Genomic DNA, 27,316 nt, shown 5'->3' with positions numbered 1-27,316 from the left:
GTGATTGTCTTAAATCTTTGAATTATTTATATATTAAATCACTTGGCTTTGGATATATATGCCAAATTTGACACACCAACAAACAAGCATAACAGCCTAATTTAAAAATAAATGATGCTGCATTCATTCCTTTGTCATGGTAATTTACGATCGGTATTACTTAACCTATTAGTCTTATGCTGTGAAAATGCTTGTGTTGAATATAGTACTCCAGCTGATTTACATAAAATGTAATTTTTTCGTTGTTGAGAAAATATGTAGACTTGTATTACATCACTCATTTTCCTCAACTTTTAGACTTGAACCATCTTACTGTTATCCCTCGGCTTGTTTACTGTCTTCACATGTTCATTCTGTTAGATTGATACATCTGATTGTAATTCTCCGAGCGTTGTGAAAATGAATGGCTTTGTTGCCATGGCAACTGTGTTCAATGAATAGCTTGCTTAGAAGGAGGTGTTTTTTAACAATAGTTACGGAAGCCCTGCTTGGATCTGAAGTCAAATCTGCAGGTGATGTACCGTGTGAAGCATCTGTGTCTGGTTTGTGTCTTGATTTATATTGCTACAAGTAGGTAGTGGGTTTTATTGCGTCTGGCATTTATTGATCTTCAATGTGCCATATTTTGTCAATTATTTTGTTCGCACATCATGAAATAACATCGATAGGAGTACTTTGATAAATGTATCAATTCAATGCAAGTCAGCGATTGATTATATTCTAATCTTGTGTCAAAATACTGATGTATTTAATAATATAACGGTTATTTTCAAGTGACTGGTGTGTGTTTGTTGTAACTATATTGTGTATCATACATAAGTAAGTGCAGGAACTAGGATACTTGTATCTTATATCTGTTAAAGCTTGCAGCTTGGGTTTATTTTTCTCTGATATTGGCTCACATGTCTTTGGATTTCACGGTAATCATGGTTAATTATGTCTGGCCTTTGGTAACAATTGATACGCATACAATGTACCTATTTTAATTTCATTTACTCTAGTGTCTTGCATAATATGTGTAGTAATTGGCTTCCATGTCATTAAAGATAATGCAACGAACTGCATGACTTCATGTACATGTATAAATCAGGTTGTGTCAGTGTAAAATTATGCTATGTTACGTTCAGTGATAGTGTTCATACGTATCTCATAGTGATTTGTTTTCTCTTAATGAAATTATACTTAAATTCACTGCTTGTTATAAATCGGGAATACAATGCAAGCTGGTAATAAGTTAAATTGACTGCCATCCAGGTAACTATGGTTTTGATTTAATGCCCAGGGTCTAGTGTCACACTGTGCTTAAATTTGTGACAAATGGTCTTCAGTAGTACACGTTACATGTGTCTCAGAGACATCGTGATGGACACTTAAAGTTGATAGCAAAGTCCTCAACATGAAAAACAAATTTTTTTTTTTTGTATTTTAATCAAAGTAAAATGCTAACAAAGGATCATCAATATACTATCAATGATTAACTCTTTGAATGCCATGTTTTTTTTTCTTGTCGAAAAATTGTTTGTAATATTTTGTACTTTTTTATGTATTTTTCTATACAAAACACCCAAAAAGTCTTTTCAGCGAAAATAAAGTATTCTACAGTACGTCGCATGTGTTTAATCACTTTTTTACCATGAACACTGATATTGGGTTACATATGTCAATACCATATTTTCTACTAATAGAAATCAAAAATTACATTTATTGTATCATTAAAGTGGCATTCAGCCTTCATAATGTTGTTAGAACTCACTATATAGAGTCTATTGAGAGGTATTTGGGCTTGTGAAAATGTGTGGATAACGAGAAAACAGTCCGTAACCAGCTAAAATCAACAGCCGTACACAACTAACCAATGCCTCTTGATCATTATCGATTCAAACCTGCATTGCTTTGTTATGAGAGTCAGTCCCCATCAGTCCAGGGAGTTCACATTAGTAACACAGCTGACAGACTACGACAGTTACGAAATGTCAACCACTGTAAATCCACTGCTGACGTCACATGGTTTTTCTGTGATATTAGTAGCTTTGTAATCCCTAACTGATTATGCCCGTGGACATGCCACTAACATTTACATAAGCACATATGCTGTATGTACTAATAGAGTAAAAAATAGTAATATGTATTTTCAAAACATTGTGAAACATTGTCATTGTCACTTTTGTAGTTTTCCATACTGAATACACATATAGTTTAACAGTATTGTGATCCTAGCCTTTCAAACATGATGGTTAGATGCTTGGATTCTTTGGGAAACAAAATTATCAATCAGTATCTCTTTTATTTGCAAATTACCGGTAGTTGTGATGATTGGGCATTATTTTCTTGAGAGAACACTGTTATGCATATGTCTGGCTTTTCATACAATTGTCTTTGGCATTGATATCTTGTCTTCTCTGACTCCTTTCCTCATACTATACACTCTGGGGATGATATCGTATGATGTTTGTTTTGCTCCTTTCTTCCTAGTACAGTACTCTAGCATCGATATCATATCTAATGTCGATATCATGTCTTGTCTGACTTATTTCTTCATACTGTACCCTCTGTGGTTAATATTGTATCTTGTGTTGCCTCTTTCTCCCTCGTTACAATACGGTGGTGTTGAAATCATATCTTGTTTTGCTCCTTCTCCATGTATAATACTGTAAAATGATTAATTTTTACTGGGTTTAAATTTCGCTGATTTACCATTCCAGGCATATTCAGCGGGCTTCAAATTCACAGTTTTATCATTTAGGTAATGTGTTCTATGCTAAATTTTACATATCACTGGGTTTTAATTTAGCCCATTTTCCAGTCAGCGAAATAAGCCAAATTAAAACCCAGTGAATAATTAACCCTTTTACAGTACTCTGGCACTGATATCTTGTCTGGCCTTTTCCCCCTCATAAAATACACTGGTATTGATATCATTTCTTACCCCTTTCTTCTTTGTGCAATGCTCTGGCATTGATAAACTGGATAATAACTGTGTTTTGTTACAGGGCCCCGAGGTGAGTAAGAAAGAGGAAGAAAAGATGATGAAAATACTCAGTTCTCCTCTTAATAAAAAAAAAGTCACCAACAAGACATTTGGTGTCCCTCTTGAAGATGTTTGCAGGAAGGTTAATGGTGAAGTTCAGATTCCGCATGTTATTGTTAAAATTGTGGCATTTATAACAAAACATGGTGAGTATAAAATTGACAATGGTACAAAAGTCATGATGAAATTCAGTTTCTCTGTAAATTTAGAGTTTAAGTTTGTCACTGAGGGCGCTGTCCCAATAAGACTTTGCTAAATTAAATTTAAGAGCATCAATGACAGAGGTTTATTTATGGTCAAGAAACTATATTTGCTCACTTTAGAAGCCATGCACTTGCATAACTGACAAGTGTGAATCTGTGGTCAAAGTGACATCTTTGTAAATCTAAGATCAAAATATCGTACTCGACCGCGTTAGCGCCCAAGGGCCTCAACTCAGAAAATCACGATTTTTTAGGGGTGTGCGCTTACCCGAGCACCCCCCTCGAAAAATAGTGCAAATGAAAAATGTTATTCATCAAGTGACAGATTACGTCTTTGAGGGAAATCAAATTACGAAATTAGTTGAGTCGTCATTAATTTTCACAATGAAGGAACAGAAATGATCACAAAAATATGCACATTTTATTACAATATTAATTACGTACCACCAGAATTTACGAAATTAAAAACATTTGAGTCTGTTGGAACACAGTCGAAGTCAAAATTGTCATATTATCTCCACTGACGAAGGTGTTGGATCGTACGCAAACTCTCGATGAAAATCACTTTCCGCCATGATGCATTTGCAGATTTCACTTGCAGCGGCGTCCTTTGACCTAATGGGTCAAGTTGGTTATTAACCAATCACAATGCTGTGTTGTACTGACGCAATTCTTCGGAAATTCCCAAAGACTTTCCGGTAACACAATGCGGAAGTGAATTATCGATGTCGAAGTACGATCTGTTGGAATTGATTTCAGCGAATAAACGACATAGTTTTTCCAAAAAACTAGTAACTAGCCATTTTTGAGAGGTAAACTGAATATGGCATGAAATATTTACATATTTTACTTGTATTAACAGGTCATTGTCGAAGCGTAGTTTACGCACGGTTACCGTGTTCTACGCATTCACAACATGTTCACAGCGGTCGATATCCACGCTGTATCATATAAAAACGATTACCAAGATTCGTTACGCAAGACCAAGTTTTAAATTAGTTGCATTTTGAAGGGGTGGGCGCTTTGCCGAATGTGACCCCAAATATAAAAATTGCGCAAAAGTGTGGGGTGGGCGCTTGCCCGGGCATGGGCGCTAACGCGGTCGAGTACGGTAATAGCATTCAATAAATGCGATTGTTGGTTTTTGTGTTCTTATATCAGAGATGTGCTTTGAATTGAGTAAATATGGTGTTAGTATAATAATATGTACAGTGCAGTGCGACTTTTAAGAAAACAAAGTTAATTTCAACCCTGTCATGAAGTGAAACCAGTCTTACTCATACTTGTATCTTATCCAAAACATTTTTTCTTTGTCTAGGCATAGGACATGAAGGTATATTTCGTGTTAGCGGTAATGCCAGGGTAGTAGAGAGACTGAGATCATCGTTTGATAAAACTGGAGATGCAGATTTAGAGGAAGCTGGTGATGTCATGGCAGTGGCTGGACTACTAAAGCTATATCTGCGTGAATTACCTGATGCCGTATGTCCTGAAATTTTACATTTGCAGTTTGTATCAACCCAAGAAAGTAAGACATTGTACTATTTTTCTTGCATGCTTTAGTCGCAATTTAATTTTCTTTCCCCAGGGCTTTCAAGCATTGCGATAATGATGCTTTGATTTTTTTGAAAAAAACAAACAAAAATTAACAAGCACAAGGAATAAATCAGCTAACAACAATTTCATATGCAAATTAGCCGCTATGCTTGAGCATATTACTTGGAAAAACACCAGGTCACATGTGCTTGCTTGTTTTAGGAAGTACTTCTTGTTTAGTGAATTTGTTTTCTTAGAAAGTATAGTACTAGAATATGTGAGGATCAGATTCAAGATGGCCGAATGATTGCTATTTTCATCAACATTTGCCATTCCAAAACTGGATGTTAGTCGTGTATGGGCAGATTCTATATGTACATTGAATAGCATTTTGTTTTTCAGGTCAAACTCAAAATGGCCAAATGACGGTCGTTCTGTGCTCTTATAAAAATAACATGTGTCATATTTCTGACATGCCTCGACTGATTGCAATCAAACTTTGCAACTACATTATACATTACACACTAACATGCATTTGTTTCAAGTTACCGTACTCGACCGCGTAAGCGCCCAGGGGCCTCAACTCAAAAAATCACGATTTTTTAGGGGTGGGCACTTACCCGAGCACCCCCCTCGAAAAAGAGTGCAAATGAAAAATTTGATTCATCAAGTGACAGATTACGTCTTTGAGGGAAAATCAAATTACGAAATTAGTTGAGTCGTCATTGATTTTCAGAAGGAAGAAACAAAAATGATCACAACAAATATGCACATTTTATTACAATATTAATTACGTACCCCCAGAATTTATGAAATTAAAAACATTTGAGTCTGTTGGAACACAGTCGAAGTCAAAATTGTCATATTATCTCCACTGACGAAGGTGTTGGATCGTACGCAAACTCTCGATGAAAATCACTTTCCGCCATGATGCATTTGCATTTGACCTGCAGCAGCATCCTTTGATCTAATGGGTCAAGTTGGTTATTTACCAATTAGAATGCCGTGTTGCACTGACGCAATTCTTCGGAAATTCCCGAAGTCTTTCTGGTAACGCAATGCGGAAGTGAATTATCGATGTCGAAGTACGATCTGTTGGAATTGATTTCAGCGAATAAACGACATGGTTTTCCCAAAAAACTAGTAACTAGCCATTTTTGAGAGGTAAACTGAATATGGCATGAAATATTTACCGCATTTTACTTGTATTAACAGGTCATTGTCGAAGCGTAGTTTACGCACGGTTACCGTGTTCTACGCATTCACAACATGTTCACAGCGGTCGATATCCACGCTGTATCATATAAAAACAATTACCAAGATTCGTTACGCAAGACCAAGTTTTAAATTAGTTGCATTTTGAAGGGGTGGGCGCTTTGCCGAATGTGACCCCAAATATAAAAATTGCGCGAAAGTGGGGGGTGGGCACTTGCCCGGGCATGGGCGTTAACGCGGTCGAGTACGGTATAATTCAACATGACAGAATCATTTCAGTTTTGTTGAACAATGGAGGTTTATTGCGTTTACATGAGTTTCCAACAGTGTAATATGCTGAAAGTAGTCTGCCAAAATAGTCACTTTCCAGTCAAAATTGTGCACATTTTTATGTATATTTCTTTAAATTCTTTCCTAATTTTCGACCAAGTGAAGATAATTTTGCATTGACTGTAAGTTAAGGTCAAAATGTTTTGAAAAAAAATATGGTAAAAATTAACTTTGTTTGTACAAATTGTACATCTTCATGAAAAATCAATACCATGACATATTATTCATTTTCTAGAGTATCACAGCGATAGTGTTGAATGTATACGAAGAATGAAAGAACTTGTTGGTTTACTGCGAGATGAAAATAGAGCTGTTTTAAAATATATTATTAGATTTTTAGTAACAGTATCATTACATGAAGGAACAAATAAAATGAACTCACATTCTCTGTCAATAGTATTTGGACCAAATTTATTCAGGTAAGTTATCAATTTTCATCCTCTTAATGACATATGTTTTCCCGCCAATACTTCTGGTTGCAACAATTTGTACATTTTTATGCCTTTTTCCTAGAATTTTTTAGCTAATTTTGGATCATATGGACATAATTTCACATAAGCTAAAAGTCTTGGTAACATTTTTACCTTGCCCGTACCATCAAAGATGGAAGGGAAAGGTATATTGTCCGGCGTTGTTGTTGTTGTTGTCGTCGTTAATAATTGTTATTGTGTGCATAATAACTTTACTAATTCTATTCCAAACTTCATCAAACTTGCTCACCTTATTCATCAGTATAAAGTCTTCCCTGAGTTTGAACAACAGATGTCCTGTATGAAAATATCATGCAAAAATTGAGAAAATCTGATAAAATATTTTGACTGTTTCTACTTGACTGATCACTGGTGATACACATCAAAGGTCACTGATCTCAGTGGAAATATGCATTGTTGTATGCGTTCAATGAAGCAAATGATTTTTCTTGTAATAATATCCTTGGTAATGTATCTCAGATCCCATACTAGGTTTCAAAACCAACTCATGGAGAGATTGCACAGTCTGATACACATTTGCAAACCTACCAATAAAATCTTTACAGAAAACAAGATGTCAGAAAATCACTCCTATGAACTGGGTGCCAAACTTTGATCAAGATCTGAAGCTAATAGAAAATCTGTTTAGTTCAAAGTTATCAAATCAAAAACAATACATAAAAAATACATAAAAAGCAAAACATTTCATCCACATTTTAAAAAGAAAATTGTTCTAAAATATATGTATTCTGTATTTGACAAACAGTTGATTTGACAAATGAAAACTCACAGGAATGTTTCAGCTATTAGAACAGAATGATAGAGTTTTTATAATACTGGTTTAAAAACGCACTTCAAAGATTGCAGTGTTTGAAGATGTAGATTTTCAAGAGGCAACAGTACTGTTGACTTCTCCCTCCACTGGACACCAACTAACTATTTAAGTTGATTTTCATACAAAGCAGAGCTTGCAACATGATAGCTATTCATAAAGGGTGTTTTTTTTTTTTACTTTTCATATAATACAGTAGTAGTCACACAATGAGGCAGTTCATATTTGTCTCAGTGAATCATTAATTTTTGACAGACACCTGTACAAAATACTTGGATAAAAGCCAGCTAAGATGTTCTGTTATCTTGCATGTTTTATGAATCTATTCACGTCTAAATGCAGCACTTTTTTTTTTGTGATGAGGCATTTGTTTTTATATTAAAATATCTGAATTACTTTGAATAGAGCTGGAGATTATGTCCCTTAAAATAACTAAACAAATAAGGCACCAATGTTTTTGTAAGATATTTACATCTTTAAAGGACATTCGGTAGACTGATTCTCCACTGTTGGTTCAACCCCAAAACTTGTTTGTACTCAAAATTAATTATGACAATGCATATTTATATTGAAACAAAATATGTTAAAGGGAATTATATTATATAACAAAGGGCAAGGTCACCAGAGTTCAACTATGTTTTAATTTCTGTAGTTTCTTAGCTTATTTGTGATCGTATGGAAATAATTTCTCATTTATAGCTACCGGTACTAGTCTTGGGCCAATTTTTAAAAAAAATAGAACAGTTTTGCAGGTTTATTTTGTGAAAAGTTAACTTTGGAATTCAAAGAGTTAATGTGAACAGCAAAACATGGAACTATTTTGTGGAAAAAGACAATTATGGTGAAAAGTTTGATATTATGCAAATTACCTATTTAAGGTAGCAGAATAGTTTTTTGGGCACTTTTCACATTTTTTTTTGAAAATCACACGAATAGCTCCCTAAGGCATGCTACATACATTGGTGTTTTTATTTTATTGAAAAAAAAATATCTTGTACAAGTAAACTGATTTTTTTCTTGTGTGCAAACAAATGGCCAAGTTTTTGTTTATCCAGTATACACCCAACTAGTGCATCTCATTAATATGCATGGTTTACAAACATAACTGAACTGAGGGTAAATAGTTTTAAGTTGGGTCACTTTCTTTATTTGCTATTTATATGTTAACAGAATAAAAACTTACAATAAATTTCTGTAATATTTTTTCTTGGCTTTGTCATTGAAAGGTGTCTGACCATAAGGTTACTTTCTTAGTCCAGAAGTAATACAGCTACATTGGGAGGGGGCTCCCTTTTACAAAATACGGTTGCAAACAATAAAATACGGTCATCTGTGGTGGCTATGCATTGCATGAAAATTCTGATAACTGGCCACAAACTACATGTAAAGGTTGATCAATGATAAGAATATGCTTGGACCTGGCTTATATAATCCATTTTTCAGAGGAGTTTTCACCAAGTAGGCATACTTGCATGCTTAGGTTTTTCTAAATTCGTAAATTATGTTACATGTAATAAATCTGTCTGATAAATACTTGGTTGTTTTATCTAATGTGCTCATGCAAACAAAATGTACGGCAACGAAATAGTAGCGTCAGTTTAGTTGTCATTCACTAATTATGGACGAGATAGTAAGCACGCGAAAATTTCCAAGAAAAGAAAGCGAGGAAGAAAAAAAAAATATGTCAAAAGAATGATCACTCCTGTCAAAAAAGATGTTGAAAGAGACGATGCCGGGTTCGTACAGAACGGATGTCCCTGTCGAAACCAGTGTCAGCCATGAAGTGGGCGAAGAAAGTGTTACCGTGACACTGAGTCTGATGAATCAGACTTTGATATAGTGGGTGATACTCCTGTTCAAAACGTTCAAGAGATGTCTGTATCTCGCAGGAAAATATTGTTATCTTCCGAGGTAGAAGAAGAAAGTGAGAGTGAATGTCAATGACGATTGTTTGAAGACGGCGAGATTCGACTCGTTGATATGTCACTGTTGAATGGCGCCCTAGAAAAAGAGATTTGTCAATTTTGCAAAGTAGGCAATATCTCAATAGTGGAGCGCAGGCGTCATGGTCTAGGCAGTCAGTTTGAGTTTCTTTGCACGCAAGGAGATTGTATTCGATCGAAACTGAGCCAGCCTAGCTTCCCGTCATCCCGAAAGAAGGGAGCAGTTTTCGAAATAAATAGAAAAGCTGCCATTGGAATGCGAGCGATTATGTATGTACGAGCTGCCTCCAGGAGACTTCGAAACTCACGGCATTCTTGAACTAATAAGTTTACAAACACAACGGCCCAAAAATAAATACACTGTATTTGCAAACACTTCAACTGCCAAATGTAGTGTCTGTATTGTTTGTTACTCGCAAACAGAACCGCCCACTTTGCATAATCCAAGCTCTTATGAATGACGTCACCGTTCGTTATCAGCACAGACCGTCACAAAACTCCATAGCGTGAAAGAAAACGGCCAATAAACAAAGTTTTTCACAGATATAAATGTCGGTTCATGATTTTTCTCAAAAACAACTTTCAAAGCATTTCATTTACAATTAGCCCATGTAAATTTTGCTGCTAAAACGGGAGTTCACGTTGATTGAAGTTTGAAATCATAAAAGTGCCGATTTCTCGGTGGTCGTTTTTTGGCAATTACCATTGACCTAATTTTAAATGGCGTTTCAGTGAATAACGCTACAATGTCGCTGTTTAGCTTTTCTTACTCTTGGATATGTTGGCTTCATATCCGTATTTACATATTTGCAAAATTCTATTGCGTTTTATCACAAGCCTCGCGCAAACCACCGGTATACTCTAACTTTAACACCAAAAAACGTGCTTGAAATTTGTGATTTTCGGAAAGAAAAACAAAACTTAATGCAAAAAATAGAAATACGGATTTAAACTTCATGACCTTTGCTTCAAAACAGTGTAAAGTTTTTGATCGCATGAATGACTGTAGAGATGACAATTAAAATTTTATTCACGTTAGTTAAATTATCAGCCCCGCTGATTTTCAGAATCACGTGACGCCTAACCAAACACAATGTTCACAAAATATTAATAATAGGAAAATACAAGTCGAGAGCTTTCCAAACATATATAGATTGTATGGTTTCTTGTAAAATTTATTCCGATTATAGGTGTTTACATTTTTCATGCAAAAAAAATATCCTTCTACCTTAATATGCTCAGAACAGGACATATAACTATTTTGACAATGGTGGTAAAAAGGTTGATAAATTACAAAATAAGTAACTACAAATTGACAATAACCCCAAAAAACTGATGAAGACACTTCTGATAAATATTGCCATGTCATTACTACACCCAGAAAAGTGACATTTCAATCATTTATTTATTTACATTCTTTTACAGATGTACCCAGGGATTAGAAGGGCTCCGAGAACAAGCAGTAACCAATCAGATTGTCAGGCTATTTATAGAACAGTACGATGAAATATTAAAAGACGACAACGAAATGTCTCCATATAGTTCAAAATTTATCCAAGTCCAAGAAGCTAAGGAGCCCATAGTACCCCCTAGTAAACCAGTTCCCTATGATGAATATTTAAAGGAGAAGGTAGTGAAGCCAGAACCGTATGATGATTATGAGAGACAGAAATTAAAACCAGCAAAGGTGCGACTAAAGGTGCGTACATAGCTATGATGTGGATGAGGGTGTGGTGGTGTCAAACTCGTATTTATATTGTATGTCATCAGTGAGGTAGTTGTGACAGTATCATGCCGTTGAATTTTATCGATCAAGAAAAAAGATCCTAACTACATGTGATATTCAAACTAATAGTAAATATAATTTAATATCAATCGTCCAAGCAACCAATGTAAAATAGACAAAAGTCTTTCTATCATGCTATTTTTAGTACTCTGATACTGTATAAAGCTTAATTTTTAGCTGGGTTTTATTAGTCCCCGTTCGGACGAAGTCCGAAAACGTGGACTTATAATTCGGTCTCTGTCCGTGCGTCCGTCCGTCCGGAATCATATCTCAGAATCCCTTGGACCGATTCCGTTCATTCTTTGCATGTGCCTAGTACTTTATGTGGGACATATGCACATGCAGTGGTTTAGCGATTTGATTCAAAATGGCCGACTGGCAGCCATCTTGTTTTTTGAAAATGTTTTATTTTGGACATGCTTTGTCCGTTTTCATTCAAACTTGGTACATAGATTATACATGTTTGGATACATGTTCATGACGATTTATTTCGCAATTGAATCAAAGATGGTCGACTGGCAGGCATCTTGTTTTTTTTTTATGCTGTATCTTGGACCTGCTCTGTCAGTTTTTATTCAAATTTGGCACATACATGTACTTTATACATGTTAGGATGCATGTCCATGACAATTTGTTTCAAAATCTGGTCAAGGATGGCCGATTGGCAGCCATCTGACTTTTTGCCTTACTACTATATTTTCACAATTTATGTACCATTTTCATTCGTATTTGGCAAATACATCATACATATCAGTGTGTTTCATAATCAGATCAAAGATGGTCGAATAATGGCTGTTTTTATTTTTGGCCATATTACTACTACACGGAACACGTGTTTTGATGTAAATAAACAATCTGTTGGAACTCAAGTTTCAAGGACACGCTCGCGACAACCCCTCCGCTTTAATATGACGAGCACAAAGAGAACTTAATTTACGGGGACTGTGTCATTTCCAATGACTTGTTTCCTCTTGTTTCGCTGACACCTAAATGTGATAAATTAAACACCAATGAATACACAAAATTAACCTCAGAATGTGTGGCTTCCTTCACAGACAAATGAATTTAAAACTTCGCTTCTGCTACATATTTCTTAAAATTAAAACCCAGCGAATGTTTCTCCCTCTACAGCATTAACCGAATTTACGATGTTTTAATTGTAGAATGAAAGTAAAGATTACAACAGTAATAATTACAGTGATAAAACTGACGAGTGGACGCCTAGGGGGTCCGAATCTGAGAGATCAAGTCTGCTTACAACAAGTCTAAGGTCAGTATTTTTCTGCCTTACCACAAAACATTTACACTGTACATACTTGCATAATCTGTATACAAAATCTGAGGAGACCCACTCTCATTTTTTCTTATCGATTTTACAAAAGTGCATGACTATGAGACATTTTCACTGTGTCATGGGTAAAGTGTGGCGGAGAAAAGATTTGTATCAAAGAAAAACTGACAGCAACAAACTTTGAAAACGTAAATGTATTTCATCATCCAGGGCACAATACCATATTTGCTCTATTAGTAGCACAGTTGCATGTAGAATATGTAGAATCATTAAAATATGATTTATTTTTGGTGTGCAAATAGAGCACACGGTACACAGAACTTATTATTATGTCTGATTTAATCATGTTTTTCTGCGTTTTTGCAAATCCGTCCAATTACAATACAAGATGCATTTCACATTTCAACCAAATGTGTCTTTCTTAAAAGTTTGAAAGTTGTGTGTTCACTGCAAATGGATTTGAAATACTAAGAATTAAAACATGCATGCTTAATACTCATGTGATCTAATTATTCATAGGTTAGAAAAAATGTTTTCATGTTTTCAAAAAACTCGTGTAATAGTAAGATATATAAACCCAATTACGAACTTGCATTAACTCAATGTACCACCTTTCATGTGCATTTACCATATTTTGCTGTACATGTATACACTGTTCATAAAAATACTGCTCAGTGCAGAAATGCATTGTAGCACGTATGACTGCAGTGGGGTGTGCTGACTTATCTCACCTGTCATCTCACTGATATTTGCCATATATTGATAGATCAAGTCTACACTGTACTTACACATTTTGTATTTATGTTGTGTTGTACCTGTAGTCCCAGGGATGCATTTTTAACAGACGATGATAGAGCTGCATCACCTTTCATGCTAGACAGTGAAAATGGCACCAGTGCTACTGCCTCTCCGGTTGTGGCACCGATAACATCAGAGTAAGTCAAGAGTTCAGTCATGTAATGCTCTGTTTGTAATTAATCCAAGAATAAGTATTGTTTATTTCTATACTATATGTTAATGTGAGAGAAAAAGAGTCAGAAAAGTCTGCAGAATTTGGTAGAAGTGAATATGTCATTGGGACATAATCTATTGTGAAATGTCATCCTGACAAATGTGATCAAATTATCATATCAAATTATCGCAGTATCGTGGGCCAAAGTCACATATGCTGTGACAGAATATAGGCAAATTTTTGTTTTCATTTTTGGATAAATAAAACGTGGTTGTGTATTTATCATAGTGTTTCCAAACCAATAAAATTTGTTATGACATGTGTGAGATAATAATAATTTATCATTTGAATCTTTGTCATGAAATGAGGGTCCTGGAAGCTGAATATTTATCAGAAGCCTGGGAAGCTGAATATTAATACAATCCTGAATAACCCATTGACATTTTATTTGTAGAATTGTAGAAAAGACAATCCAGGAGACAATCTCACAGCATTTGTTTGGTGGTTTTGCTGCTTCAGACAGTCACAAGGAATCTCCCAGAGATGGTAAGATGATTTTCATTACTTGTTTGATAATGTTTGTGTATTGACATAAATGCCCTGTTGAAATTGTTTTATTTGCCAAAAAGGTGCAGTGAAATTAAGCAATGAACAGAAATCAGTAGCTACGTAGTTTGCAAGTTAAGCATGTCGCAATTTGTTGCTAATCATTGAAATTATTTTTATTCTGGGCAGCCTAAAATTCTGTCTACACCCAGCACAATTAGGAAATATTCTGTTTTGAAATTGGCTTGGACTCTAATGTTATATAAATTTATAAAGAAGAGCTAAAACGCACAGTTACTGCATGACGGTTCGAAAACCTAATATTTTGATTTATTAAGAAGCTTATATTCATATTTGGCGAGAAGTCTCACTTGCAATTGGACTTGATTTTGCCCTATTATGCTGAAATCACAGCCAAATCTATGGAAATGTTTAGTAATGTCCCGCTATTTGCAAGAAACTTCTGTCCCAGATACCTTGCGAACACTGTAATTGTTATCACTTCATACCTCCAAAACTACAAACAAAATACATCTCATAATACAACTTCTGATAGTGAGAGGTTGTTACTCTTCAAATACTGACATGTGCCGCTTTTGTAGGTGCTTTTATAAATTGACTATGCCTGTATGTGTAATGTCTCTTCAATATTAAACTCATCAAATGTAATCCCACTGAAGAATAAACATGGTTAACCAGTGGAATTTTAAAAATACTTGCTGAGCTAAAAATTCCATCTAATAAATAACAAAGAGTGATTAAAAATGAAGGGTACCCAAATTTGTTTCCATGGAAACAGTGATTTCTCCATTAGCCTACGTTGATGTCAGTACACTGTTCTGTTTCTCACTATTTTGACGTCTTTGTTGTAGTTCCCATTCCATCACCTAGACATAGACGACGGCAGAGACTACTGCAGGAACAACATCAGATGACTCGGGTGGAGAACGGACAACCAAGGTATGATTTAAGACGTGTCATCATAGTAGTAATCTGTAACCCGTGTTTTGATATTGAAATACAAAACGTAACCTTAATAGTAACCTTTGTTTCGTCTCATATAATTGTTCATCACATGACATCAGTGATCTGTTATGTGCATGAATATTTAATTTTTAAAGGCCAAGACCACAACTTAAATGCTACATGCAACAATGCCAGAGACTAACAACTTTTAAACCGAAGACTTCTACTGTCGACGAATTCAAGTGAAGCTATTTATATTACTGATGTTCACACATTTGACTTCTTTAAAAAATGTTAGCCATATGGGTTTTATGCTTTTCCAAAAAGGTACCTCAAGTGCTTCTCCTTCAGTGGTCTTATATTTCAATGCGTGTATATTATAATTATTACATTTTTTTTTTTTCAGGACTCTTGAGGATAGATCAGATTCCAGTCAAGAGAATTCAGTTGCTTCAGTCAAAGATAGAATAAAACAGTTTAATAGTAGCAGTAGTGAAGCCTCCTCCCCCAAAGAACAATCACCAAATGATTCACCAAAACTTAAGATAAAACAAAAACCATCGACAAAAGCTTTTGAAGTTTTTGAAAATCAAGGAATCATTATTGGAATGGTAAGAATGATACTAGAATTGTTTTCTGATATTTATGTATTCTTATTTTCAGAACAGGTCATTTTCAGCCCAGTGTTATGTGCAAGTCAGGTCCTGGACTGTGAATCATAAATTATGTACATTATTAGTGTGCCGAAATACTTTCAGCCATTTTTATACCGTGTTAAATAATAGCAGGTTATACTGTAAACCATTAAAATTTCACATGCGACAAATTTTCGCGAGTTACCAAAACTCGCGAAAATTAGTCTTCGCGAATAATTACCAAGCTAAGGGGTTTCAATGGTATGGTTTACATGGCTTCACATCACGCATGACGAGGACAGTGAACAAAATGGCCGTCTTTGTGAAAAACAATAACAAACAAGCCAGAGATAAAGTTCCTTGTAATTTTATTTTGATAAATAAATAAATACTACTAATAAATATTAATAATGACAAAGAAATAGAATTACAGATATGATCAAATACTTGTAGTGTCTTATTGTGTTATTGCACATAGCAGTCAACTACGAATGTCAGTTCATAATAATAATAATAATAAATTTACAATGTAGCTGTCCAAAAAATGTACCAGTGTATTATTGTCACAAAAATGTTCAAACCTGAATATTGTCAATGGTTTCCTTGATGGACGATTGAACAAATCCATCCACGATGAGTTCATGATTGTCTCGCAAACTGTCATAGACGCGTAGTAGCCAATGTGCATGTAGGGGCTTCATAATAGATAGCCTCAAATCAACATTAACTTGCCGAATATCTTCTCTCTGTTCTAAGGCTGCCGCTACTTTGCTAGCATACCATGCATTAAATTCCTCCTTCAGGCATTCTTTGAATTTGCCGTTGAATGAGAGGTCTAAGGGTTGCAGCTCTGACGTACAACAAGGAGGAACAAATACTGGTATCACACCACCATCGCGGAGTTTCTGCAAAAAACTCTCGCTTTGGTGTGCCCGAAAAACATCGAATATCACCAAAGATTTTTGTTCAGCTGGCAGGCTAAGTTGATTACAGATTTTTTGGAAGTATGGAAGGACAACACTGTTGGCATAACGTTTCATACTGTCCTCATTGCTCCAGTGGTTAGCGGTGTTCCACTCAGCGGGATGACATTGACTGGTTTTCCCCTATATAGCATTTGTGGTGGCAACAAGTTTCCAGCCATGGAAACACCAAATAGCATGGTGATTTCCCGCTTATCCTCTAACCCAATAATCAGACTTGTTTGTCTCCTTCTTATGGACTACAGTTTGATCAAAATTTATCACTAATTCGGCAGGTATTGCTTCGTTTGACACAGCTTCTGTAATGCGTTCTAAGAATGATGCCTTAAGTTTGCCAACATTTACTGGCAATTTTCTAGCCGCCTTTGTGCCTTTCCTTTTAACGAATCCCATACGACAAAGCAATGATTCTGACCATGTTCGTGTAAGTTCGATAGATTCCCCGTAATCTTGTAGAAGTGCACGGTTGTTCTGTAACACAATATCACGTACAGCGACCACAATGATATTTCTGTCCACGATGCCACCTGCGTCTTTTATTCCTTTTACGTACCGCTGAACTCTTAAATCGAGTTCGCACAACAGAAGTGGTCGGCCCTGTTTTAAATGTGGCATGCCAGTTACGGGCTGCTTTGACTTTCGAAGTTCTTTTAAGTACGAAACTTTCATGGACCGATTGTACTTTTGTTAACCTTTTTAGGCAAGACCACTGTAAAATGGCGGGCTGCTTTTGAGTTGCCATTTTCAGCTGCGTATTTGCCTATCTTCGCACAAAGTTCGGGACTGTAAAATTCATAGTGTCCACGTTTTCGCTTTTGACCATGCGGCCCAAGAGCTTCTAAAACTGGAGTTACTTCTTCATTTGCTCGTATGGTTTCTTCGGCGTTGTCGGTTCTTTTTGGATCAGAAAGCCCGGGCTTTGTTTGACCATCAGGATTTTGAATAACAAATCGCCACATTGTAAATGCTTGGAAGAGAAGAGTGCAGTGAGTATAACACGACAAGTGATTATCCATCCCAAAATCATGGCTTTGTAAGCAGATTTTTTCATTTGACAGTGTCGATTTTGTCTGCAGTATTATTATTGAAACAATAGAAAAAACAAAACACCTTCAACGTGTGAAATAGGAACGTTTTAGTGGATACTGTACTGTTTTTCCCGACACATTGCTTCTCAAAGTGTGAATTTTTTAAGTGGTTTGGTGGAGACAACCCCCCATTAAAAAAACTTAAGACAATAGGATGACACACAGGGAATTATACACGAATTAACTCAGTATTACGCTTTGGTTGAAGACGTGTAAGGCATTCGGTTGCGTCTTTGTTTACACAAAACTTCATTGTTTCACGAATGGAACACCACGCGACTAGAAAAACTTGTATTGAAAATTTAAAACAAAGAAAGCAAAATTGCGAACATTAGTTGTCGCAAATGTGCCCGAATATACAAACTCGCAGAAATTTCTAGCCGCGTAATTTAAGTGGTTTACAGTACCTGACAACTGCTGTGATCTGCATGACCATGCTATTTTGAGAAGTTGTGAATGAGTCAAAAATACCTGGATCACAAGTAAAATGCACGATATCACAGAGTTGTCATGTAATAACTTCTTTTTCATACATTTCACAATCTATTTATTATTTTCGTTTAACATGTGCAAGATTAGAGGAAATGTTGTATCTTTTTTGAGGGAAGTGAAATTTCAGAAATCTCCCCAAATGTTGGAGATGGGCATGAATGCTAAGTTGGATGAGTACAGTAATAACAATTTTTTAAAAATATTATAATAACTTGAAATAACTTGATTGTGGTTTGGATATAGCCATGTGATTAATCAAATATCTGGGAAGGGAACACAAATTTATAACATAACATTCATAATATGGTGTAGTATTTCAATTCTGTTCTGTTTCTAACCTCCACAAACTGCAACATTTTTTATAACTTGTTCTCAGTCAACCATCGAACACCAAAATTAACATGCTAAGTACCGGTACTCAAAGCCAGCCCATCCCTCCAACCTGTATCCCATTCCAAAATTAACATACACCAACCATAGGTGGGACAAATTAAAGCTGAGTTTGTTACTATTTACATTGCAGCAAGGCAACCATCATCAAGAAGCGGTGGGAAGTCATGAATATCGTCACCATGACTACCACTCTCCACATTTACCTATGACATCATTACACAAACCTCATGATTTATATGACACAGCATCGCCAGAAAGTAGTCCCAAAGTCAAGAGGAAAACATCACCCAAGCTTTCATCATCACCCAAATCATCACCAAAGAGATCACCAAAATATAAAAAGAAATCAAAACTTAAAACAGAAAGGTAAATATAATGTCAATCTGTGATGTGAATAGTGAGTAGTCGAGTGATTTGCATGCGAGGGCGAGATAACCATGTGGCTTGCATGTGAATGCTGAGTAGTCGTGCGACTTTTATGTGATTGCTGAATAGTCATGTGACTTGCATGTGAGGGTAAATAGCCATGTGACTTGCATGTGAGTACTGAGTAGTCGTGTGACTTTTATGTGGATGCTGAATAGTCATGTGGATGCTGAATAGTCATGTGGATGCTGAATGGTCATGTGGATGCTGAATGGTCAGTGGATGCTGAATGGTCAGTGGATGCTGAATGGTCAGTGGATGCTGAGTAGTCATGTGGACGCTGAGTAGTCGTGTGGATGCTGAATAGTCGTGTGAATGCTGAATAGTCGTGTGAATGCTGAGTAGTCGTGTGAGTACTCAGTAGTCATGTGACTTGCATGTGAATGATGAGTTGTCGTGTGACTTACCGCACTTGTATTGGCTGATACCTCTAATATGTTTAATGTGTGTCTTACAGGTTAACACTAGAAGATGATTTAGGAGTGACTGAACAATATTACATAGATACTTATCGGGTTACTAATGAAGATAAAGAATTCGCAAGCATCAAGAGAAATTCAGCTACATTGTCTTGTGTAAGTAGTTTTATTTTGCTAAGATAGAGGTGCCTTTGCCCCTCAACTCTGCCACAACATGCATTCATAACACCACATGTGACAGCATGTGATAAAGACTCATGGCACAAAAGCCATGGCACAGTCACCATGAGGACTGTTACCCTGACAGTACAACTTGTGTTACATATTCTACAAAAAAATGTTGCCATATTAACATCTATATATTACCACAGAGAAGTACCAAGATGACCTTGAGTGAAGAGTTTTTGTTTAGTCCCCATTCGGACGCGTGTTTTGACCCTTGTGGTTCAGTTCGTGCGTGCGTCCATCCGTTTGTGCGTGCGTGTGTGTGTACGTGCGTCCAAACGTGTATCTTAGAAATGTCTGGACCAATCATAATCAAACTTTACACATACATCATACATTATATTATACATATGCACATCAATTTGCTTCAAGATGGCTGAATGGCGGCAATTTTTGTGCTAAAAAATCATCAAAATCAAACATTTCTCGGCTGTTTACAGATGGATTTTGTTCAAACTCGGTATATACATTAGACATTATGGGATCTTGATGCAAATAATTTTGTTTTTCAGATAAGATTCAAAATGGCCGACTGGAGGCCATTTTGTTTTAATGAATGGGCTTCAAGACCCATATCTCTGACTTGTTTTGACTGATTATGTTCAAATTTTGAATATTCGTTATACATCATGTTATAGATATATACATGTATTCAAAATGGCTGATTTTGTTTTAATTAATGCTGTTCAAGAGCAATATCTCTGAATATGGACAAGTACTTGTTTGACGATCAGATACAAACATTTTAATGTTAAACAATCATCATAATCATATTCCTGACATGGTTATATTCCAGCTATATTACTATAAACAAAACTATATATCTTAAATTTGATAACTAACTGGGACAGTGCCATGCATGGCTTGTTTCTTTGTGGATTAGAACTAACTATGACCATTATGTTTTTATTGCAGCTTACAGCCAATAGAGCACCTCCACCAAAGAATAGGCGGACTCCTTCCAAGGAAACACTGAGGTACAATTTGAACTGTAGATATATATATATATATACCTGGACATCATGTTAACATTTAAATTGATGACTATTACAGAATTTGTTCTTTAACAGACCTTAAACAGTGGTGTTCAAAAGTTAGCAATGGTGTTCAAAAGTTAGCAGTGGTGTTCAAAAGTTAGCAGTGGTGTTCAAAAGTTAGCAATGGTGTTCAAAAGTTAGCAATGGTGTTCAAAAGTTAGCAATGATGTTCGAAACTTGGTAATTGTGTTTGGCAACTAGGTTCTCAGACATAAATGTATTAACTCATTCATTTTCATAGGCAATATAAACATCACACCTTCCCACAAGATTTGTATTCACCACATCGGACAAAGCGGAAACAGAAAAAACACTTGGACAATGAGGTAGACGAATCCTATGGTGTATTTTCACATACTTTAGAACTTGAAGATGACAGACATTTACATGATAGAGCTATAAATGGTTACTCACCTGGTAGTAGTTCAAGTAGAAAACCTGTTGTACCACCATTAGATCTTGGAAGTTTACATGAGCACGTAGATGGAGATGGTAAGTCTTTATATGCTACATTTCTAAGGTGTGATGATTTGTGTGAACAAATTTGAGTTATTGTAATGCTAGTGCTGATGTTTACATTTCTTGTATTATAGCTAATGTCTGTGATTGTTTAGAAGAAAAATTTATGTTTATTGAGTGAGGTTGGGGTAACAATGTTACACTTATAACTCATTCAAGGAGAAATGGCTCTTAATTGTTGTCAAACACTCTATGCTCACCACAAACTCATATTTGACCAGCAGTATATAGTGTTAGGAAATAACAATCACTGTCATGGCATGTACATATTGTGTGACAACTCAAAGATTTTGATAAAGTTTCTTTTGGCCCTTGTGCATTTCCTGGTGGAACATTTGAAATAACAAGAATGTGGAAATCAAACATGGCACTGTATATTCATTATCAAATGTGTTTTGTTATAGAAGCAATCCATGCCTGGGTCCAGCATAATGAAGTCAAAGAACAGTATGAAGGTGTTTTATCACCGCGTTCATCAAATATGAAGAAAAAAAATAGGTATTGCGAACAAAATGAAAAATACATTTTTCTCTTTTTTTCTTTTTCTTTTTTTTATCTGCATGCGTTTTGGCAGTTTTGCTTTCACACCATTTTCCAGTCACATATCGGGCAAGGTGGCTCATTTCATGCATTCATCCAGTCATTTCATCCATTCTCTGTTTCAAATTAACAACATTGTTCTGTAGATGTAATACATGTTATGATGTATATTAACACTCGTAATACTGTGAAAACATTAAATTTTAATATGTACTTGGGGAGAGCATTTTAATTACACTGTAGCCTCGTTATAATGAACTTTTTGGGAGGGGGGGGGACATACAATTAATTTGTTATAGTGAAATGTTCACTATAATGAAGCACATAATACATTGGGTTTGTTGTGAGCGGGAGACATGCTATGTGTTCATTATATCAGGAAATACAATATAAAAGTGTTCATTATATTGAGGTTACAGTGTATTAATGTTCCAGTGAAACAATCAATTCTATTGCAAAGTTTCAATATCAGTGAAAATAGCAAAATTAAAGCTATGCGTGTATAATTAATGTGTTTACAGTATTATGGCAACCCAGACTTTTTACAGAGGTTGCATGTTACTCTTCAAGTTAAGATTTATTTTTAAAACTGTCTGTAAACTTCTTAACATTGTTCACTCTCTTTGTGATGAACACATAGTATTGGCTATTTAATCAGAAATTTAACTAAATGTGACTATAATCCCATTATGCTAGTAATAACTAGTTTGCTACTTTGCTTATTGACTAACAACTAGAATTTAATTAAAAAAAAAAACATTGCCTCTCTGCAACAGTTGGATAATTGTGTTGGTTAAAGGGGAATTTTCTGCAACTGAAAGACACTAAACTTTAACAAACACTAATCAAGTACTGAATGGCATGAAAATTTCATTTCCAATTGTTTTAGTAGTTTCGCAAAGAATAACAGGGACAAAACATGTTTATATGTCGGCAACAGGAACATCACAACATATTAAAATAGAACAGTCTATGATTTCATGCAGAATGATAATGACAATTGTTCGTACTAAAAACCAGACCACTGTTGAGGGCGCTGTCCCACTGATACACTTGTTTGGTATTATAGACAATCAGTCTTTGCAGACTGGATGATAGAGAGACGGATAGATTGAATGCAAGCAGTGATTTTCACCAGTTTAATGATTTGTCCAGTGCTCAACTTCACCTGAGGACAACTAACAATCTAATTTAAATAAGTTGTGCATTATCAAAGGGACACGAGTTGTGTGTTTTTTGCCAATTTTTTAAATCGGTGCGATACCGAGCCAAAATGACAGATGACCTATGATATGTCAATAATATGCAAATAGTCTTCCTCAAATAGCTGGAACAATTTTTTTTAATTTTTTTTTTAGATGTGCATATCCAGCTGTCTAGGTGTTGTTTACATGTGCTTATCCAGCTGTCTAGATGTTGTTTACATGTACATATCCAGCTTTCTAGGTGCTGTTTACATGTACATATCCTACTGTCTAGGTGCTGTTTACATGTGCATATCCTCCTGTCTTGGTGCTGTTTACATGTGTTCATCAAGCTGTCTAGGTGCTGTTTACATGTACATATCCTACTGTCTAGGTGTTGTTTACATGTACATATCCAGCTGTCTAGGTGTTGTTTACATGTACATATCCAGCTGTCTAGGTGCTGTTTACATGTACATATCCTACTGTCTATGTGCTGTTTACATGTGCATATCCTACTGTCTAGGTGTTGTTTACATGTACATATCCTACTGTATAGGTGCTGTTTACATGTGCATATCCTACTGTTTAGGTGCTGTTTACATGTACATATCCTACTGTCTAGGTGTTGTTTACATGCACATATCCAGCTGTCTAGGTGCTGTTTACATGCAAATATGCCACTGTCTAGGTGTTGTTTACATGTGAATATCCAGCTGCCTAGGCGCTGTTTACATGTACATATCCAGCTGTCTAGGTGCTGTTTACATGTACATATCCAGCTGTCTAGGTGCTGTTTACATGTGTTTATCAAGCTGTATAGGTGCTGTTTACATGTACATATCCTACTGTCTAGGTGCTGTTTACATGTGCTTATCAAGCTGTCTAGGTGCTGTTTACATGTACATATCCTACTGTCTAGGTGTTGTTTACATGCACATATCCAGCTGTATAGGTGCTGTTTACATGCAAATATGCCACTGTCTAGGTGTTGTTTACATGTGAATATCCAGCTGCCTAGGCGCTGTTTACATGTACATATCCAGCTGTCTAGGTGCTGTTTACATGTGTTTATCAAGCTGTATAGGTGCTGTTTACATGTACATATCCTACTGTCTAGGTGCTGTTTACATGTACATATCCAGCTGTGTAGGTGCTGTTTACATGTGCTTATCAAGCTGTCTAGGTGCTGTTTACATGCACATATGCCACTGTCTAGGTGTTGTTTACATGTGCATACCGAGCTGTCTAGGTGCTGTTTACATGTGCATATCTAGCTGTCTAGGTACTGTTTACATGTGCACATATGCCACTGTCTAGGTGTTGTTTACATGTGCATACCGAGCTGTCTAGGTGCTGTTTACATGTGCATATCTAGCTGTCTAGGTACTGTTTACATGTGCACATATGCCACTGTCTAGGTGTTGTTTACATGTGCATACCGAGCTGTCTAGGTGCTGTTTACATGTGCATATCTAGCTGTCTATGTGCTGTTTACATGTGCATATCTAGCTGTCTAGGTACTGTTTACATGTGCACATATGCCACTGTCTAGGTGTTGTTTACATGTGCATACCGTGCTGTCTAGGTGCTGTTTACATGTGCACATATGCCACTGTCTAGGTGTTGTTTACATGTGCATATCTAGCTGTCTGGGTACTGTTTACATGTGCATATCCAGCTGTCTAGGTACTGTTTACATGTGCACATATGCCACTGTCTAGGTGTTGTTTACATGTGCATACCGAGCTGTCTAGGTGCTGTTTACATGTGCACATATGCCACTGTCTAGGTGTTGTTTACATGTACATATCCAGCTGTCTAGATGCTGTTTACATGTGCTTATCAAGCTGTCTAGGTGCTGTTTACATGCACATATGCCACTGTCTAGGTGTTGTTTACATGTGCATACCGAGCTGTCTAGGTGCTGTTTACATGTGCATATCTAGCTGTCTAGGTACTGTTTACATGTGCATATCTAGCTGTCTAGGTACTGTTTACATGTGCACATATGCCACTGTCTAGGTGTTGTTTACATGTGCATACCGAGCTGTCTAGGTGCTGTTTACATGTGCACATATGCCACTGTCTAGGTGTTGTTTACATGTGCATATCTAGCTGTCTAGGTACTGTTTACATGTGCACATATGCCACTGTCTAGGTGTTGTTTACATGTGCACATATGCCGCTGTCTAGGTGTTGTTTACATGTGCATACCGAGCTGTCTAGGTGTTGTTTACATGTGCATATCTAGCTGTCTAGGTACTGTTTACATGTGCATATCTAGCTGTCTAGGTACTGTTTACATGTGCATATCTAGCTGTCTAGGTACTGTTTACATGTGCATATCCAGCTGTCTAGGTACTGTTTACATGTGCATATCCAGCTGTCTAGGTGCTGTTTACATGTGCACATATGCCACTGTCTAGGTGTTGTTTACATGTGCATACCGAGCTGTCTAGGTGCTGTTTACATGTGCACATATGCCACTGTCTGGGTAATGTTTACATGTGCATATCCAGCTGTCTAGGTGCTATTTACATATTCATATATTTTGTAACACAATTGTCATTTGGGCTCAGTATTACATCAACAAGTTAAAAAAAAAATGGCAAAAAAATCACAGCTGTTGACCCGTTCAGTGATTGAGAGAGTTACCTGTTATTCCCTGCCCCAAAAATCTTGTTAAATCTTATAAATTTGTTAATATATTTAATACACAACAGGATGTCAGAACTAACAGCTTTAAGAAGTAAAACAAGCAGTTTTGAAAATCAAGGAAAAATCGCTTGTTGCAGAAAGTGCTCCTTTAAAATTACTGTAAATTACACCATGTACTGACTAATAATATAGATTATTTTCACTTACAGTCCGATGGTTGATGTGCCTTTATCACCGAGTGCCTCTATTCCACCTAACCTATTTCAGAGGTGATGCTCGGTTTTAGTCAGACATTTAATTTTAAGTTAGTGGTAGTTGGTGCTAAATTTTTTATATTTTTGTGACAGGTGACATTTTCGGACATTGCTGTCATTCCAGACGTTTTTGTCTTAGGTGCTAATTACAAGGGCATGTGTGCAAATTAGTCTCCCATACTGCTTAGTGACCACTCAGATCGATTGCTCAAATTGAACCCAAAACCTCCCTGGTGTGAGCAAAACCTGCTAATTGCAATTCCATTGCCCATGTTGTCAGTTGTAGCTGGTGCTAGTCAGTATAAGTTGGTGCTTTGTCAACACAATTTAGTGCTAGTTAGCATAAGCTGGTGAAACTTAGGTTAACGTTCCTGGCAAATAATTTTCACATTGTAGACTGCATTGAGAAAAGATTTTATCTGCATTTTATGAAGTCGTGAGTTCAATGAGAACCTAACATTGAGAATATCACTTTTATGCTTTCTGTCAGATTCATTATTCCATTATTACATTTTCTGACTTTCTTCGCTTTATTATTTTCTTTGCCTATGCTTATTCGAGAGTAACTGCTCAGTGGTGCGGCTCGATTGGGGTGTGATGCGCTCTGGTGCGGCTGGATTGAGGTGTGATGCGCTTATTGGTGTGGTCTGATTGGAGTGTGATGCGCTCAGGTGCGGCAGTAGTGTGGTGTGATGCGAGGTTAGGATGAGATTAGAGCAAATGTTTAAGAATTCTTTTTGTTCTACTTATTAGATCTATGTAATATAAACATAATATTTCTGTCATCATATGAGTAAGTAACCTCACTGTATTACTTTGCAGTGCTCCACCAGATACTGATATACCACCATCGCCGCCTACATCACAACCCTTCATTCAAGGGTGGGTATAGCTAGCTTGCTACCTTACCTTATGCTCTGTACTCTGCACATGGTGTCATTCACATATTCTGGAAAGCATATTCATAGCTCCTTGTCTAGTTAACCTCTTTCATTGTAAATTCTCAATCATACCTAAAAAACCTCTTGTCTGTCAAACTCACTGGTTTATTTTTTATTTCCCATGTTTGAAGCATAGAGTTTTGCACATGTACAGATATCTCCTCATAATTTGAAATTATTTTATGTTGCCTTGTTATACAATGTCGCAGTGTGACATCATTTTTGCCAACCATGGAATATATGATAAAAAAGTGTTCCTCACTGATCAGTGGGTTACTTTATGTTAGCTGGAATTTAGTTTTATTGAAAACCACTATTAAGATTGACAAATGTAATTTATTATTATCACTACTGTAAAAGCATTAATTTTTCACTGGGATGTACTTTTGCAAATTGGCAAACTACAAGTGAATATTTAGTC

The 27,316-nt window shown here is 36.1% G+C and overlaps 1 protein-coding gene across 8 annotated transcripts in view; it reads left to right on the top strand.

Annotated features, from left to right (window-relative positions):
* Positions 1–27,316, top strand: part of LOC102806418 (protein FAM13A-like) — an 81,168-nt gene that overhangs the window by 39,042 nt on the left and 14,810 nt on the right. For 6 of the 8 annotated variants that reach the window (XR_014927479.1, XM_085494012.1, XM_085494015.1 and 3 more), the window contains 16 exons: positions 2,991–3,174; positions 4,550–4,759; positions 6,548–6,731; positions 10,983–11,256; positions 12,507–12,613; positions 13,456–13,569; positions 14,041–14,132; positions 15,005–15,092; positions 15,505–15,709; positions 18,820–19,055; positions 19,573–19,690; positions 20,675–20,736; positions 21,038–21,288; positions 21,720–21,813; positions 25,910–25,969; positions 26,777–26,836. Coding sequence is in view for 7 of the 8 variants with exons in the window: in XM_085494012.1 (XP_085350138.1) it covers positions 2,991–3,174; positions 4,550–4,759; positions 6,548–6,731; positions 10,983–11,256; positions 12,507–12,613; positions 13,456–13,569; positions 14,041–14,132; positions 15,005–15,092; positions 15,505–15,709; positions 18,820–19,055; positions 19,573–19,690; positions 20,675–20,736; positions 21,038–21,288; positions 21,720–21,813; positions 25,910–25,969; positions 26,777–26,836 (2,339 nt within the window). In the remaining variant the exon portion in view is untranslated. The remainder of the gene's footprint in view (positions 1–2,990; positions 3,175–4,549; positions 4,760–6,547; positions 6,732–10,982; positions 11,257–12,506; positions 12,614–13,455; positions 13,570–14,040; positions 14,133–15,004; positions 15,093–15,504; positions 15,710–18,819; positions 19,056–19,572; positions 19,691–20,674; positions 20,737–21,037; positions 21,289–21,719; positions 21,814–25,909; positions 25,970–26,776; positions 26,837–27,316) is intronic. The other 2 variants (XM_085494011.1, XM_085494014.1) reach the window with 2 other exon arrangements.

Source organism: Saccoglossus kowalevskii, chromosome 19 (assembly GCF_978046115.1).
Source record: "Saccoglossus kowalevskii chromosome 19, keSacKowa6.1, whole genome shotgun sequence".
NCBI lineage: Eukaryota > Metazoa > Hemichordata > Enteropneusta > Harrimaniidae > Saccoglossus > Saccoglossus kowalevskii.
This window is presented reverse-complemented; position numbering and strand designations above follow the sequence as displayed.